Source organism: Periplaneta americana, chromosome 14 (genome assembly GCF_040183065.1).
Source record: "Periplaneta americana isolate PAMFEO1 chromosome 14, P.americana_PAMFEO1_priV1, whole genome shotgun sequence".
Lineage (NCBI taxonomy): Eukaryota > Metazoa > Arthropoda > Insecta > Blattodea > Blattidae > Periplaneta > Periplaneta americana.
Window position 1 is genome coordinate 66,218,403 of NC_091130.1, and position 19,910 is coordinate 66,238,312.

Sequence of the window (19,910 nt, forward strand, 5' to 3'; positions counted from 1 at the left end):
AACACCAAATAAAATCCTTCCAGCTCGAGGAAAAAAGCAAGTAGGGACTATAAAATGCACCAAGCGAGGTCAACAAGCAACAGTGTTGTCATATGAGCTCTCCTGGAAATTTTGTTCTGCCTGCTTTGATATTTGGAATGAGGAAGAGAAAACAATAACTTTTTTGATGAAGTTTCATATGGAACATTAGGACTAGTTAATGAACTGGGATGGATGACCGTGGAGTTGTTTACACAATGGCTGAAGTGCTGAATATGCCAATATATCCAAAAACAAAGTACTTCTTCTGGTTGATGCTCATTTGAACCACAAACATATTGATATGTTGACATATGCCAGAGATAATGGTTTTATCCTCTCCACACATCACGCATCAACTTCACCTCTTAGATAAGAAATTATTTGGGTCTCTCAAATCGTATCAGAACCAAGAAGACTCCAAATAGTTGAGGATTTATCTTACGAAAGCTGAGTGACCCTATACCAGATTGGTAGTTTATTTTCATTGGGCTACAGGAAAGCAGCCACCAGCCACAATGCTATTATTTGATTTGCACAAACAAGAATTTGGCCTTTGAATCAATCCTCATACATTTCCTGATCATGTTTTAGTGTTGCAGGAATAACTGAATGGCTTATCATAAGAAGAAAGCCCAAAACCGGAAACTGCAAATGCCGAAGGCAATGCCCAACTGGAAGTACCTGCACTAATTCCTATAACTGCAGCTGGATCAGCTACACCAGTTAGTATCTTCAACAGCTGAATCGTGTTCTTTGTGATGTTCTGTAAAGTATATGCTGTAAATCTTTAAAGGAAACTACATCAAGCTTATTCGTGAGACCATATTACGTATTTCGACTTCCGTTTTTTCACAAATTGGGCATATCTATAGGAAAAGAGGCACAACGAGCACAAACTCTTACTAGCAGCCCATACGAGGGGGAGTTATAAAGTTTTAATTATCACCTCGAAAAAATGAAGCTACGACCATGAAACTTGGTGATGGTGTTAGTCCTTTTCTACATATTCGCCCTTCAACGCGACACATTTTTCCCAACGATGGATGACTTGGCGGAGGCCTTGGTTGTAGAAGTCTGCATTTTGGCTGTTCAGGAAACGTTCCACCTCAAAAATCACCTCGTCGTCATTCTGGAAATGTCTCCCACGCAATGGTTTCTTCATCCGAGGAAAGAGGAAGATGTCACTGGGTGCTATATCAGGAGAATACGGGGGTGAGGCAAAATTTGATAGCCTAAAGAAGCAGCATGTGTGACTGGCGAAGACCCAACCCTCATCGAGCAAGGTGATGCTGAGTGTTTTTTGGGACATCCAAGGTGTGGTGCTGACAGATTATGCTCAGAAGGGGGCAAACCATCACAGGATCATACTACCGAAATCTCCTGACGAGGTCACGGGAGGCTATCAAAACGAAGCGTCGCGGGAAGCTGTCCAAGGGGGTCCTTTTGCTTCATGACAACGCCCCAGCTCATTCTGCGCAGGACACAGTCCTGTTCTTGTCACCAAGTGAAGAAAAGATTCCTTTGGATCAAGAAGTGGACAGTGATGATCTGGAATGCAACTCAGATGACGATGATGATATGTCATACCTTTATTGAAATGACTTATTCTGTCATTCAAGACAAAAAGAGACTTGGTTCAATTGTACTAAGTGCAAGGAGACTTGGCTCAATTGCACTAAGTACAATTTGCGTGCACAGCGAGTCTGCTAGTCTCTCCAAGAGAGCAAAGTCATTTTCATGCCATATATTCAAGTAAAAGTATTCGATATCTCACTTTGAGATGAGTATGTCATTTTACCCGAGTACTGTCGATAAAATGACATAGTAATACAATTTTTTTTTAAACTGTATAGGGGACACCTAATGTAAAATATCCTGCTTTTAACTGTGCCATAGTAAAAGTAATATAGTTTAATATCTGTATGTGTAAAAAAATCTTTTATTTATGCAGAAACACACCACCAACAGCAGTTTTTTCTTATGGTATGTAATTTTAGGACACGTTCCCCTATTTTAAAACTGAATCAATTATATCACTCAAAAATACGTTATCTTTTTTAAGAATTCTTGGTTGCTTCGTGTTTCTAAGCGCTGTGTGGTGTAGTCGTGATCCATTTTTGTAATAGTATCGCATCAAGTTCTGAGAACTGCTAGGCACCATATCAGTGTTAGGCCTTATTATTAGAGAATAAATTAACATGGACAAAGAGGAGAGATCTTGTAACACATAATTAGGAATGTTTATTGTTACTGAAGATGATTTCATTCCACGCTTTGTTTGTCAAACACAACAGATAAGAGCTCGGGTTTGAACATTATTTAATTTAAACAAATCTTTCGCCTCTCGGTCATGTCTATCAAGTAAGAATATATATCTTGTGATTCCCTGTTAACGGGCTTCGTCAATCGATATCATTCAAGATATACTGAAAGATGGTTGTTTAAAAAACGATTTGGCTTTTCTATTAGCAAATTTAAGCTTTATGTGTGACACCATAAAAAAAACTCGAAAAATCCAAAAACCTGTTGTCTGAAACAGGGAGGTGCGTGCCGTGGAAATTAAACTAGACTCGCTACCAGGTTCAGAAGCACAATTACTAAGGGACAAATTCCAGAATGTGTTTGTGAAAAACAGTGAATATAAAAAAAATGTGTAAAGTTGCTCAAGTATTACAGGGTGTACCTTTAGGTGAAATTGACGGTGTTTGTGTTTGTGATATTCCTCTCTTTAAATATGCACGTCTGACGTCCTGTGATGTGGAAAGATCGTTTTTACAGCAGAAGTCGTTGTTCAGAGATAATCGGGATGCATCTGTGATGAAGAATTTGGAGATGACCTTTGTTGTTCACTGCAATTCTCGGCCAACTACTAGCACTCAAGTGTGGTTGGTGAGTACCTAGTAACATTTTTTGTCATATTTAAAAAAAAAACTATTTTTTTTATTTTTAGCAAATATTTTCGTACTTTTTAGCACACAAAAAATAAATATATTTAAATTTTTAGCAAATAAAAATCCGCTCCCTATTCATTTATTTAAGCAAGTATTTATGCATTAATACAGTTACGTCTCTATTTATGTACAATAGTAGGTTTGATTTCCACGTTAACCACCAGCAAGCCATTGAATTAGCAACAATGGAAATTTAGTCCGCCGGCTTCCTTTGGGTTCTGAGTCAGCTACCGCGGCGCGACAAAGACATAGACATAGTTATCACGTCTAACTTATCCTCTTCTCATCGCAATCTTAGATGTTAAAGTTAAATACATACATTACATACATTCTGGCAACATCTACTTCGCGTGTTCTGTTAGAATAACTACAGCAATACGCGCTTCCATTGTTGGGTTCAATGAAATCGGAGATGTGTGCTTTCCATCTTACCGCTTTTAATTAACATTTTGGCTTCAAGGCGGTCTTGCCTTTGATTTTAGATATTAATGTGAAATTCGAACAAACTAGCTGTATGTGTATGTGCGTGTGCATGTATATTATAGACATGTATGTATGTATGTATGTATGTATGTATGTATGTATATGTGCATGCATGTAATTTTACGTTTTCTTAATGTGAAAAGTTAAACACGATTGTCTCCGAACCATTCCCAAAGGAAATTTCGAAACTGCACTAATAACATATCACACAATAACCATAAATAGCCTGATAACTCTCACAAAATAAAATTCCGAGTTCAAAACATTATTTGTTTTTATTTCTAAACTTCATTAAACGCCATTCTCATTTTTTTAACATCGTTTGTGTTGTTTTCACATTATTATGATAGAATGTGATTTACTCACAACAAATAACGAAATTTTTCTCCATAAAATTCAGTGTTATAAGCAGACATCGGATTCTAGGGCAAATGCCCATTTTGTTTCTTTAGGAGAAAAGTAAAAATAATTATTAATATTTGTGTTTCATGGAAATTGAAAGGTATTCAAAGAGTTTTATAGTGCCCTAAAATGCCCTAAAACGGTTATTAGAGCCTAATTTGTTAATATTCGCCTAAAAATGCCTAACTCACTGTAAAGTTTCGCATTTTACTCTTACTTTTTATAATTTATACATGCATTCACTGCGAAATTTAAGGCATTTAAAAAGTGGAAAGTTTGCTTCACACCGGCCATGAAACCATTAATAAAGGAAACTAAATGTTTTGAATCTCACGACACTCGCAATAGATTTCACCGAATTTAACATGTTTGGAGGCATAAATGCCGACAAAGAACCAACCAGTTTTGAAGCAGGCAACAATCACAACATGTGCTGCTACCGATTCAGAGATATACTATACTATAAAAATGACCGTTTTCGGTCTGAAACCGATTAGCTGTACTGCCCTTCAGAGTGTCATAAAATCACAATTTTTGGAGAAAGAGTGTTTTTTAAATATTTATGAAAAGTCGTAAAACTGCGAATTAGTAGGGTAAACCGTTACAAAATATTTAAAAGAATGGCCCTCCTAGTGTTAACACTACCAGGAAATGCAACAATAAGTGGAACTTTGTATTTTTGTCCAATTGAATCTCAATAACAACGGTTCATTTGAATGCTCGTTAACAGTTGCTCTTTCCCTCACCTTATTTGTGTTGAGAAGTTTTGAGCGGTAGGACGTTTTCCTGTGAAGTTTAACGCGATAATGCCGAAAAATATAAGTGCAAAATCTACATTGATCCGGCAATGGCTAACAGAATATTCAGAATTCACTTATGATGGACAAATAATATTCTGCAAGATTTGTAGCAAACAGGTATGTAACAATAGTTGAAATATATAAATTCTATTAATTTTAATGAGTAGGCCTATAATATTTACACATTGACTGAGCTATCCTGAGGTATAATTCTTTTTAAGACCACTACACTTTAACCTTTTAAATTCCGATAGTTAAAGTATTTGCAGGTCATTAAAATTTTGATTGTTCGAACCCACTAACTTTGTGATAGAAATACGGCAATACAACAATTAGGATTTTATTTTAATTCAGTTTACTTTACATTTTTAGATTTCGCAAGAAAAGAAGTGCCACCTAAAGCAGCATGTGCAAGGAGCGGCTCATAAGGCTAAAGCTCAGCAGAAAAATCAACTGCAACAAACTTTACTAACACAGCCTACTTCATCCAATCTCAGCAGCAATTTCTATGCTGATTTAACCAGAGTGTTTGTTGCTGCTAACATTCCCTGGAACGCAATTGAAAATCCGGTTTTAAGACAGTTTTTACAAAAATACTGCAAACAAAATATCCCATCTGAGTCGACCCTAAGAAAAAATTACTTAGAATATACAATGAAACTTTAGCTTCCATTCGGGAGGATATAGGTGATTCTTACATATGGGTCTCTGTGGATGAAACCTCAGATCCTATGAATAGGTATATAGCAAATATGATAGTAGGAAAACTTAGTCCTGATGGACCTTCGATTCCACACCTCGTATGTGTTAAGGAACTTTCGAAAGTGAATAGCCAAGCCATTGCTTATTTTGTAAATAAAGGCCTACAGTCTTTATACTCAGGTAATATAGGCGATTCTAAAGTTCTGTTGTTTTGTACTGATGCTGCCTCATACACGGTTGCTGCAGCTCCACTTCTTAAAACATTTTATCCTAACCTCACGCATGTAACCTGTCTAGCACATGGCCTTCACAGGGTTTCTGAAACAATCCGGAATGAATTTCCTCTTGTCAATTCGTTTATTTCTAACACAAAAAAATGTTTTTGTAAAGCCCCATCCAGGATTTCAATATTCAGAGAGAACTTTCCAGATATCTCACTCCCACCTCAGCCGGTTGTTACACGATGGGGAACCTGGATTCAGTCAGTGGTGTATTATTCTAAGTATTTTAAAGAAGTGGTCACAGTTATTGATAAATTACCTGAAACTGATAGTGCAGCGTGTGTGAAAGCAGTGAAAGATTGTCTGAATGACTCACGAGTGAAAAACGATATTGCCTACATAACATCAAACTTTTCTTTCATACCTGCAAGCATTGAACAATTAGAACGTGAAAAACAATCTCTTTGTAGCCAAATAGCAATAGTAAAGGAAGCTCAAGTGAACATACATTCTGCTTTGGGCGAAACTGGGAAAAAAGTTAAAAATAAGTGGGACAACGTATTAAATAAGAATGTAGGATTTTCATTGTTGGAAAAAGTATCAAGAGTGATATCGGGGGAAAGTGTAAATGTTCCAGTAAGTATTGATGTTTCTATTGTACCTAATTTAAAATTTGCGCCTCTCACATCAGTTTCGGTTGAAAGAAGTTTTTCTGCTTTCAAAATGATTCTCAGTGACAAAAGGCAAAGGTTAACTGTGGAGAATTTAGAAAAAATTCTGCTGGTGTACTGTGCAGATAATTATAATAAAGTCTGAGCATGGAACTGAATTTCAATAACTTAAAATGAGTAATCTTGATATCAATAATCATTATTTCATTAGTTTCAATATATTAAATTTGTGCAGCTCTGTTTATAAATATAATATAGTAATCTTTTTTAATGTTTAAACATACTTTTTTGTGCGTATTTTAGTTTATAACTAAAAATTTCAGTGAAAGAAATAAGTATGATACCTTGATGTGCCTAAAATGCCTATTTTCATTAAAATAGAGCCTAATTTTACAAATTTTGAGCTTATTTTAGGCGCCTAAAATTGCAATTTTTAGTGCCTAAAAATCCGATGTCTAGTTATAAGTCGACTTCGTATTTCAGCTACCTATAAACTGGAATGAAGTTGTCTTGTTTCGAAGTATATGTGACGTCACAGCTCAGGTACAGGAAGTTCGTATACAAAAAAGTTACGCATCCTCTGCCCTCTTCCTCTAGAAAGTAAAAACCGGGACGCAATTATATTTTAGGGAGTAGTCTTATCGATCACTGCTCTTACTAGTCATATTATTTAAATAACTACATCTTTGTTGCTGATTGTAAGTTCATTGCAGAGATAAAATGCCTTAGGTAAGACGCTCAAGCGTGTAATATTGCAGGGTATAGTTGAGGATATTTGAACTAATATTTTCACTGTCAATATAGAAAACATTACACACATAAATTGTGTAAAACAAACGTAAAAGTGACAAAAACAGTGCACTGAAAGGCACTGCAATGACAAAAGGCACAGAAAGTGTTTTGAACGTAATCCAAAAGAAAAAGTACCACCACAGTCTTAAAATCATGAAGATATTAACTCTACGTTTAGCATGGCTTTGTGTAGCCTACCATGATGTTCAGTGCCAACATCCGAATTAATAAATTAAATAATCTACATTTTAGGGAATTTCTAGAAAAGTACATAGAAAATTAGTGGTTTTCAGTAATGAGGGACATATGCAATATCCTAATGAAACACGAAAAAATATCAGACAATAGGAATATGTTGTAGGCCTATTACATCATGCACCAATAACGTCACGTGCCATTGACAGAATTTCTTGCAATATAAAATCACTTCAAGTGACATTCACGTATGTTAAAGTTCCGTAACTTACGAATGCACGTTATTAGGCCTATTCACTGCAAAGATCACGACGAAAATGAACATCACGGCTTAAGCATGTGCTTACAAGTATAGCTTCAGAATGTCGGGAGTTGATTGTACTCCACGAACACGCAGCGAGACGTGTTTGTTTATATCCTTATCCGTTGCATTACCTGTGTTCGGCGTACTATATACCCAATGTGTCTAACTTCAGTCTTTAGGTAGCTGGTGGAATACGAAGCCTAGTTATAAGCTTACTTATTGATGAGATTCGCAAGCGAAGCACTAGGTCGAAACTGGTATCCTGATATTTCTTTACAAAATAAGGTCCGGATATTACCTACAAATTCCTATCTCACACTACTGCCTTTGTATTTATACGGTAATCACGAACAATATACCTTCACCTCTATAGTAAACTAGCTTTATAGATAATGAAACTCTGTCAAATGAATCAAGATATACTTACTTACTGGCTTTTAAGGAACCCGGAGGTTCATTGCCGCCCTCACATAAGCCCGCCATTGGTCCCTATCCTGAGCAAGATTAATCTATTCTCTACCATCATATCCCACCTCCCTCAAATCCATTTTAATATCTTCCCATCTACGTCTCGGCCTCCCCCAAAGGTATTTTTCCCTCCGGCCTCCCAACTAACACTCTATATGCATTTCTGGATTCGCCCATACGTGCTACATGCTCTGCCCATCTCAAACGTCTGGATTTTATGTTCCTAATTATGTCAGGTGAAGTATACAATGCGTGCAGCTCTGCGTTGTGTAACTTTCTCCATTCTCCTGTAACTTCCTCCCTCTTAGCCCCAAATATTTTTCTAAGAACCTTATTCTCAAACACCCTTAATCTCTGTTCATCTCTCAAAGTGAGAGTCCAAGTTTCACAACCATACAGAACAACCGGTAATATAACGGTTTTATAAATTCTAACTTTCAGATTTTTTGACAGAAGACTAGATGGCAAAAGCATAAATAAAATTTACTCGTGGTTTATCAATCCTTTCATTCCACAAAATAAATCTGCAAATAACAGTGAAATATTCAGTACTAGTATTTAATAATTAAATTTACTAGAGGAAAAATAAACAATTATACTATGAAAAATATGTATCCAATGCTTCTCAAAGTTTCTAAAAGTTGACATATTATGTAATTTAAATCGCTATAAGAAATGGGAATAATGTTTAACCAATTACGTAAATAAAACACAACAATTATAAGCTCCCATTTTAGCATAAATACCCAAAATATACAAGTTATGATCGTCTAATAAAATATATTTAATTTGTAAATGAAATAAACAACTTAGAGTCAACATATTATTGTACATTCTCAGTTGCTACGGCTTTCATGAAAACATTAAACTTCACACCTTTTATGTCCAATATTGAATTCTGTGTTGTTTCTCCGTCTATGTTAAATTATTTAACATAAGTATCGTACCTCTTATCATTAGTGTGTTTCTTTTATAATAATGTTACCTTTTCTTATTTGAAAGAAACCGCAATATAAAGTTTTAACGTAACGCATTAAAAAGCTATCGCTTTGATATATTGCGTAACTATTCAAAATATGACGCTGAATGTTTGCTTGGTGTATGGGGTACAAGTGCCGTCATCTTCACAGTCGTTACACTGCTTATATCGTTAGTAAAATTACGAAAACAATTACATCAGTAGGTATATCTAGCAAAGAGTTAATATTAGTTTAAATAAATATTTGCGTGTTCTATTACGTTTTCGTGAAATTAAATAAAAATGCATGTTTAAATTTGTTCAATATTCTGAACGTGAGAGACGCAACAACGTGTTCAGCAGGCAGTACTCTGCACAGACGTAAGTACGAGTCAGCTGAGTTCAAGCTCCCTGTCCATAGGAATACTGCCGAGCGGATGCCAGTTCAGTGCAGGGTATTCAATAAACAACTTACAATGTCATTTACAGTTTAGGAATGTCATATGTTATCACTAGAGACTGGAACTTTGGCAAAATTCCTTTTTTAATGTGTTAAATCTATCTTCATTTTGAAAGTAAATCTGTACGAATTATACCTTTGTGATTGAAACGTCACAGTTTTATGTTGCCATTTTCTGCCTTTCTTAATATAAATGCCTAATTTACAAAATAAATGCTTTTTTGCCTTTATTTTATTTATTTATTATTTATTAATCTATTATCAAAATTGCCTATAGGTATATTTTAATTTATTTCTATAACCGCTACAATGAAAGTGACTTCACCGAATGTATATTAGAGATGGCCGATATTTCACAAACCGAATTTTGTCACAGATAAACCTGTGACTGATGACGCGAAATATCTGTGACAAAATATCGCTATCGAAATCTTCTCCGTATTCAGTACTCTGTGACTGATATTGTCTCCTCTACGTCTTAGGTTTGCGCGTGCGCATGATACAATAACAGCAATCTGGCGGTAGTTTCTCCATCTTATTATAAATGATGTAGTTATTACACGATTTAAATAATAACACCGTTGGTTACCAGTGCTTAATCTTGTGTAAAATCCTGTCTGAACAACTGTTTTGTTTTGTAATTATTTTCCAATGTTTTCCCGAATACTTATGTTTCATTAATTTTTATTTTATGACTCAATATTATAATGTTAATGCACGGTTTAAAATAATTTATCCATTATATATATACAATAAATAAGATCAAGTTTTAAAACGATTAGGATAATCATATAACCTCAATTTCTCCATACCCAACTACATTTAAAAATGATCAACTGGTTCACTGTCTATAATATAACCTCTTGGTACATGAGGTTAACTTTTGACATGTTACTGTTCAGTTAGGTAAGTATTTATTTGTTAATGGTACATATACATAATTTCTTTGTTGGATTTTCCCATATAAATCACTGATGAGTGGTGTGTATAGAGAAATCGTATTCATATTTCACTGCTCTTCAATATTTCCTGCTAATTTTTATCGGTGTAATTCATGCTACGTATCGATATAAAATATCGGTGTGACAAAATCACCGATAAAAGTCACATATATTTAATTGTCACAGTCACAGTTGTCACAGATACTTGAAAATATCGTTTAAGCTCATCTCTAATGTATATTATTGTCTTTCAGTCAATTCATATTCTCTTTACAACAATGAGTGCTGCCTTGCAAAAATGTATAACAGTAAGCGTTTTAATTATCGCTTGTGTTTATTTGACAAGGCAACAATGAGTGCGGATCTAACATTATTTTTAACGGTTATTTTTCTTTCAGTTTTCATTGCGACGTTGTTGTAGCGAGCTAAATATTTCATATCGCAACATATCAGTACAACCAAACATAAAAATGCACTTTCCAAGGCTACTAGGAAGAAGATTTCTTTGCTTCCAACAGTAATTGCAACATCGAGTCGAAAATCCAAATTTGCATTCGACTTATGTAAAGCTTTTCTTGCTGCCGAAATCCCTTTGTGGAAAGTGCAAGGTTGTGAGTCTAGTGCAAGGTGTTTGTAATTGCCTTTTATTGTGTATTTTTAGCTATTTATAATGCCCTTTTGCCTGTATATTTTAGCTATTTATGATTCCTTTTTGCCTGCCTATTTTAATTATTCATAATGCCTAAACTTCCGGTCTCTGATTATTAATTTATGGAGAAAGTCGCCGTAATTCAAGTGAGACAAAAAGAATGTACCGTCAACGTTTTCCTCAAAGAAGGTTACCTAATCGGCGAACTTTTGTAGCAGTTTCTAAACCATTTTTAGAAACTTATCCGGTTTCGGAAATCACACAACCAGAAATTTGTTTAAAAATTATACTGCTTTACAGAAGCGAGAGAGATGAAAATTTTGCATTAGAAAAAAATTCGTATGATTTTGTGCAGAAAACCATTGTTTATTTTTTAGACATACAATAAAAAATGGAGCAATATTGTTACATAAAATGTAAATTTACCATAACGTTCTATTAATGAGATTGAAAGTTTGTATTTTCTGTTCGTTTTATGTAAACAACAGTATTGTCATGGTCCGCTCCTGCATTAGAACAGAGCAACTGTACCAGTATGTCTGTATCCGCTTGAGATCTACTGTGTGCTTATAAACTCACTCCTCCCTATCCAGCAACGTTGCAAAACGTCCAATATTGTAAACTTTAATAATTGGTTAAATATTGCAATTAGAAAAAAGTTGTCAGAACATTTTTTCTTCCTTATGACATGAATAATCATCAGTTAAAATAATAGCACTTATACCCCTTACACTCTGTAGCTATCAGCTGCGTATCACTTAATTCTTGCTGATTTAAACAAATGAATAATAAATTTTAGAGAAAGGAATACTGTACTCCTCTTTAATGTGTATCGATATGAAAATAACTTGGGTGCACTTCTACCGACTTCACTTTTTCTTTCATGTAATCAAATTGTTTCGCCTTACTCGTAATAATTTCGTTCTGGAATGCCGCTCTACATAACGTGTAAATTTACAGCGCTACATAATGATTTATTACTTATCAACACGATACTGAATTAAAGCTGAATTAGAGAATCAAATTGTTTTGCCTTACTCGTAATAATTTCGTTCTGGAATGCCGCTCTACATAACGTGTAACTTTACAGCACTACATAATGATTTATTACTTATCAACACGATACTGAATTAGAGCTGAATTAGAAAATCAAATTGTTTTGCCTTACTCGTAATAATTTCGTTCTGGAATGCCGCTCTACATAACGTGTAACTTTACAGCGCTACATAGCCTAATGATTTATTACTCATCAACACGTTACTGAATTAGAGCTTGGCATATGTCAATATCAACTGGAAATTAATTAACTGCTATCAAATTAAATTAGGTGAATAATATTATATAGACAAAAAAATCTTCTACGATGTAGCCAATGTCAAAATAAAACACTTAAAAAACATAAGCGCATTGTAACTACATTCACTTTTGTGGTACGTATATTGCCTTATTCACTTGTAATTTTTTAACGTGAAACGTTTATGCGGTTGACATTCGAGAAATCTGGTCACACTTTCTGTTAATACGGTGACACCATTAATAATAGTACAACAGGTCTTGGATAAACTGAAATTATGATGGGTTTCAAACAAAGTAGTTTCGAATACAGCAACCATGATAAAACATAAAAGGGAAACAAATGAATGTGATATCAGAATGACTTCATTATTATTATTATTATTATTATTATTATTATTATTATTCGTACACAAATCGGGGTGATTAATAAATGCGGGGAATATAAAAACAGAAAGTTAATTTAACATAGTCTAATTCTAAAGTACATAACTATTGTATTAATTTTCAAATGGATCCAATTCCCTGTAATGACATGTTATTACCCATTACAATTTCAAACAGCTCATTGGCGTCACATTGATATGTGAATCGTTTCAAGTATCATTTGCGTTATTGTCTCGAAATTAGGCTTCATGGAATGAAGAAGAGATTATGAATTAAAGAAATTACATTTAAATACAGGGAGTATAAATACAAAAATGAAAAGAAATATCGAACTAAAAATATAATACGCCATGAAGGCGCGGGTGGGGGGGGGGGTTGGAGGGGCATCGAGGTAAATCTCTACGCTTCCATGACCTCGGCATTAGAATGAGGTGGTATTATCGGCATCACTTGCGACTGCCTTTTACCCCCGGAAAAGACCCGGTACCCAATTTGACAGAAGGTTGAGTAAATCTCGTGGCCATCCTGAAAGTTTCGGCAACGAGAAAAATCCCGTCGTCACCTGGGATTGAACTCAGAATCTTCCAGTCCGTAGCCAAATGTTGTACAAACTAAGCTATCCGACCAAAATTTCATTTTAAATCTGAAACACCCTTCAATTCCAACCATGCTCACAATAACAATCACGAACAGCATAAACGTTTCACGCAATTACAGAGGTTCGATGAATCCTCTATCACATTTTTCTTGAAATGACGCACTAAAAACTGCATCGCTTTAAAACACGGCATAATTATTAATACAACACTGAATTTGCAATCGGTATAGTTAGGTATATAGCAATGTCAACTATAATCGTTAACTGATAAACAAATGAATAATGATAAAGAAACTAGTGCTTTTTTTTAATATGAAATAGAACATAACTTAAAAACACGAGCGCACTGTAACTGAATTCACTTTCATTTTCTATTTGACCTAAAGAATTATAATGACTTAACCACTTGCAGTACTTTCGCTCTTGGAATATAAACACACTGAAACCTGTCATAATACGGAAGTTTGAGAAGCACTAGAAACATTTGACAGAAGAAAGAAATATAAACACATGCCTGAAGATGATCCAGCAGCGCCTCCAGCCCTCTGTCGCTAACACTGGAACACCGGAGGCTTAGTGAATGGACATGCTTGGCAGCCAACGGGAAAGAATGTACCAAGTCCAAAGCATCTTCATCCGTGGCCCCTAAGAGGGAGACCGCATGGAACCCTCTTCTGAGTAGAGAAGAATAAAGCCTGGCCCTCTCGGGACAAGGGGCAGCCCTGAGCTCTCTACACCTCAGCACCGGTATCAGTCCTGCCCAATACCTAGGGGTCCTATACAGCACATCCCTCCATTTTCCACACACCTGAGCCAAGGTTCGACGTTCACCAGGTGTAAAATACAGGAAAAACTTTGATAAGAAACGTTCGTCTAACATCAGCTGATCCCACGTCATAAAATGCGGCAGGGATACAGAGGCAGCTGTCGATGTAGCGACATTCTGGTTGACGGAGGATGCCGGCAGCCGGCGCGAAACCTGCGGTGTCACTAGAACGCTGTTCCCGTTCACTGTTGAGGATGCCGCTTTCGAGCTACGACCTGACAGAAGTCGCGACGGTTTCTCGGGCGCCCCGACACTCCCACCGCACGAAGTCACATTGTTGGAGTTGCTTCCTCCACAGAACACATTTGTAACTCGCTCCATAACGCTCGCTTTTCCACCACCACCCCCATGGCTCCCGGCCTCACTTCCATTACTAGTGGCTGCAGAAGAAGAACTGCGATGGTGCTTGCTGCTTCTTAAGCCTAACCCGTTGATTCTTTTCGACAGTTCCGCACTGGCCCGCTCCACAACACCTTGGGCTGAGATGGACGACATGTCTTCAATAGGTGTCACGACTGCTCTGAAGGAGATGGAGAAATCCTAGCGATGTCTGTGACGAATGTTGTCGTCTCCATTACCACGCGAATATCCTCCTCCTGTGGCGAATCACCACCACCGACACCCCTAAATAACAAAGAATTGTTCCGTGATTACCCTTTCGGAACTTGAGGGTAACATCCACCTCCACCCTCGGGAGGGGTGACCTAGCTTCCTAGTTTTCTTCACGAGGGACGGCTATGTACTGAAGACGAGTCCTGCACCTCGATCAGAACTGCCCTCCCTCATCAACCACCCCCACCCTGTCCTAGCCGGGTCCTCCCTCAGTCGATGCCGACACGATAAGAGATGTCTCCCCTCCACCCTCTGGCTTGAACGTTAGCTCCTAGTTTCATGCGCAGAACATGCCGGCGCAAGTGGCATATACAGACAGTGTGCCGCATGGAACCGATCGATGTGTATGTATCGATTATTTTCAGTTCCTAGTCCGTTCCTCTTGCCATGAAAGGTCCCTATTTTAGTACCGATTTACTGCCAACTCTCTTACCACACAACTTTCAAAGGAACAAGTGCTGCCATTTTTCAGTACGAACCTAAAACATATTCTATTATTTCTCTCTCTCTCTCTCTCGCTTTGTTCCGAATAACAGGATCTCACAAGTACACAACTGGACTTCGACTGAAAATGGCGCCTCGCTGTGCCAAACTCCATGGCCTTTAGAATGCAGGTTGAGTTGAGCGGGAAGTGTAAATAATTATCGAAGGTTACACGATTTCGTACTTATTGTTAGTTCATTACTACCATTAGAGTATATTATGTATTCTAAGAAGATACTGCACAACTAAAAATAATGACTTCTAGTCAATTCATTTCTACAATAGCTAAATATGAATCCATTTCTATTTATATACTATGTACTATGTTACTATTTTGTAACACAGGAATTTAACATGGGAAATCAAATTTTATTTGTGAATATTATTTTTCCTCTATGTTTCATAGGAAAAAAATGTTGCTGACGGTTTACATCATTCTCAGCTTCACAGAAATTAATTATAGTATGTTATGCTTTACCTGGGTCAGAAATCGAATGACAGCTGTTGCACTGACATGCAAGAGATGTGCTGTCACACATTTATCAGTATTATAGTAGAGGGTTATGTCCATCGATCCAAGCTTAATCTTGGCATTGTTACCACTCTGACACTTAATATTGTCATTTTTTCTACACGAGCGTTTGCATATCAGTTGTTCTCCATCTCCTTTCACAGGATTGTTTCCTATTAGAATTTGCGGAGTTCTGTTCACGTTGCTTGTTGACAAAAGTAACAGTGTCATACTTCTAACTAAGGCTAAGAAGCACAGAACCAAATTTTTATCCACAAGAAGCACGGAAATTGGGTACAAGTAAGTTGCTATGGAAGATTGCAAGATGGAGTCAAAGGAAATTTCCAAACAATCTAGAGATCTCAAATACTTATTTGTACAGAATGTTATATCAAAGAGTACAATTTACACAAAATCCTAGATTAGTATACGAGACAAAAGTTGTATTTGCATTGAGCCCATCCCACACAACTAAAATTGCTACAACTTTCTTCATAGGTCCCATTTGTTTCACACGAACTGGCCATCATATAAATTAAATTGTGATGTGATTATGAACAGAAAATGCTGGGAAAAAATCTTAAAGATAGCCAACACTAAAAACAAAATCTCAGAACTTTCAAGTACGAAATCAGAATACTATTCCACTGCTAATCCATTCAACATATGACAGAGTTGCCAGTGTCCCATATTAGAGACGAGAAACTTGTCCCATATGAATCCCACATAGGAAACCAATTCACGTAATTATAGGCATCATGTCATACACAGCAAATGTTTTTCGTTTTTATATACTGTTCCCTAATTTTATATGGATATTTGTGTTGTAGAAATATCATAAGCCAATTTTTATTAACAATATTTTTTTATAAATGTATAAAAACAAATAAATTTAAACCTGTAGCTTCTTTTGTTTCAGTTAGGTAGGCTGGTCATGAGACAAAAAAGGAACAGGGAAGGGAAGTAATGTTCTTAAAAAAAAGTAAGACATGAAAAAAGTTTTGTTTGATCAAAAAAATTGAAGTTGCAATAATATTAAGCATAGAAACCCCATTTCGTAATTACAAGTAACAAACAAGCCAAACAAATTATCTTTGCACCAAAAATGGATGCTCTCTGGACCAAATTGTCTTTATTTTAATTGTTTGAATACAATAGAAGCCGCAAGTCTTCCTAAAGCACTACAAAATGGCGTTTCTGTGCTTGTCATTTACCATTTGAAGAACACATACAAAAACTTTTAGAATGATGTAAAGGGAGACTGCATTTCACCAGATTGTACTTGAAGTATTTTACAGATGACCATACTTTACTCAACAAATTTCGGTCTTTACCATGTCATAAAACCTATCACACTGCATGTTACAATTCTGTATTGCAATTACCACAGCTCTCATTGTTGCAATAAACTAAGTCTAATTGGATAAAAGGATTAGAAAATAACGTAAGCAGATTATGACTAAATTGCATATGGCCAAGAAACTGGTGTAATTAATATAAATTTGAAAGGTAAAATCATAATGGACAGCAGTAATGAGACAGTGAGGCAAGAAATGTTTAGCAATTTAAACAATCTAAAGTCACTGAAAGATTATAAAGAAATGAAAATTATATGGGGACAGGAAGAATACATATAAACTAACACCTGGGAAGAACATATGGGTTGGAACAAGTTATCTGGTTGAGGTTTTTTTTTTTTTTTTTTCGGAATTTCCCTCAACCCATTAAGAGCAAATGCTGGACCCTGGAATCATGTCGCTAGCATTATCACCTTCATCTCACTCAGATGCTAGATAACCATAGCAGTTGATAAAGCATCGTAAAATAACCAACTAAAAAAAAAAAAGAACAGATGGGGGCTTATCATAGTGCAGATTGGGAATTTGGAGGCTAAGAAACAGAAGAGAAGACATAGGAAAAGATTCCAGTACATGCCCTTTCTGCAATAAAAAAGAGAATGTGATACACATTTTATTATCTTGCCCAGAAAATGAAAGAACAAGGAAAATATTTACTGAAGAACCATTACTAAAACTAAATATACAAAAAGCAAAAGAAAACTGAAGATCACAGGAAAATTTTTATATACAGGGTGATTCACGAGGATTTACCCATCCTTTACAGAGCGTATTTCTGAAGATATTTTGAGCAAAAAATGTCACATAAACATAGTTCCTATTCTCAATATTTTCAGAGTTACACTAATTTAAAGTTGTTTCTAAAATATGTTTTTCTTTAGTTTGAAGGTAAAAGAATAATACAAATAGAGAATGAACCATTCAGAAGTATCATTTCTTTAATTGGCAAGTATTATGAAACTAAAAATGTGCGGTGAACTCTTTAGTTGCTTCGTACAAACATCTTTTGCTATTTTTAACTAGAAAATTACATTGTTTTTATGCACTTATCACAACAATTATTACAAATCACACCACTTCCACAGACTTAATTATTTACAGTTCAATTTTGCATTCTAATTTACAACCTTGGAGAGTTTACAACACATTTTAAAAAATGTCACCGTCTGCTTGAGTACACTCGGCCACACACTTGTGAACGGCACTCGTCACGCTACGTAACTGCATACGGCTATCTGTGATTTCCGTAGCGCTCACACTGGCTGCTGACAGCATGTTGATCAAGATCACGCGTTCATAGCAATGCGTTCTAATAACGAAACGTAACTCTGTAAATATTGAGAATAGGACCTATGTTTATACGATTTTTTTTTTTTTGCTCAGAATGTCTTCAGAAATATGCTCCATAAAGGACGGTAAATCCTCGTGAATCCCCCTGTATAATCATGAAGCAATGGGAAATGAAAACAAAGATATAAACATATTTATATTAAAAAGAACTAGTAAATAAGAAAAAGGGCTATTTATTAAGAAATAACTAGGATAAATAGAACATACTATAGGGATATAGTAACAGAAGTTGGTACAAGTGGTAGACATGTAGTTATGATGAGTTTCCGAAAAGCAGGAATGTAACAGAACCACCATTAACAGATGATATGCAAAACGTATAACATTTGATGGCAATAAACATTAATCAGGATTTCTCCTTGAGCTGTATGTATTCATAATAGTAAATATTCTTTCAACAGATACTATGCACTTCTGGCAAAAAAAAAAAAAAATTATATTTATACCAAAGCAATGGGGAGACTGGGGTACAAAGAAATCATCATACTGCCCCATTCAAGATTACACACATGGTCAGCCTAATAAGAAATGTTACTATGATGTACCGATGTACATATGAAGCTTCAGTGTAGTAATTCTGCATTTCCATATGGTGAAGAATTGGTAGAACGGAGGAAAATCCTCTCCGGCACCGGGACTCGAATCGGTGTTTCCAGCTTTATGTGCTGGTGCTTTATCCACTAAGCCACAACGAATTCAAGTTCCGATGCTGGATTAAATCCCTCTCATTTTAAGTTCTATCTACTGTGTTCCCCTTTGTTGGCCTACCTTCGTGTACCATGTCACAGTATGTGTGACAGTAGACACAATATCCAACCACAAGTACAGAGATGCACTCATTACAAGTGACTAAGTGGTCGGGGTCCAAAAGAACATAGCTGCGCTTGGGCTTGGGTTGGATCCCCCGTTTGGTCTGATCGGTTGGTTTCTTCCGAGGTTTTCCCCAGCCATGGGGCGGATGCCGGGTGGTCTATGGCGAATCCTCAGCCTCATCTCACTTCATCCCTGTATGGTCTGATTATCTGGTTGGGTTTTTTCCGAGGTTTTCTCCAACCATAAGGCAAATGCCAGCTAATCTGTTGGCGAATCCTCGGCCTCATTTCACTACATCTCACCAAAAAATTGTAATCTTGTAAAATTTTGACTTGTTCTTCATCTTAAAGCTTAATTGCTAATGTAAAATCTATGGAATATAATAAATGAAATTAAATATAGTGTGTGTAGCAGATATTTGTGAAGACACAATAAGTGTTTGAAATCAAATTGAGTAATTTTTCCCTCACATGTATATATTTAGGAAAATAGAATATTTATTTAATAATTTATGTGACCACAATCTTTGCAATTAGATCTTCCCAATCTGAATCCCACATGATGTGCTTTCTAAATTTCACTAATGGTTTGTAATACAACAGCTTTAATAGTGTACAAGCAGGATATTTTTGCCTCATACTGTGCTTTAACATGCTAATAT

General features: G+C 35.9%; 1 protein-coding gene across 1 annotated transcript in view; it reads right to left on the reverse strand.

Annotated features, from left to right (window-relative positions):
- The window catches only part of LOC138713377 (F-box/LRR-repeat protein 16-like), a 97,102-nt gene extending 82,048 nt beyond the window's left edge, over nucleotides 1-15,054 (reverse strand). Inside the window, exon 1 of the mRNA XM_069845444.1 lies at nucleotides 13,817-15,054. Within this exon, the coding sequence (XP_069701545.1) occupies nucleotides 13,817-14,617 (801 nt within the window). The 5' untranslated portion in view covers nucleotides 14,618-15,054. The remainder of the gene's footprint in view (nucleotides 1-13,816) is intronic.
- Nucleotides 15,055-19,910: the final 4,856 nt, after the last annotated feature.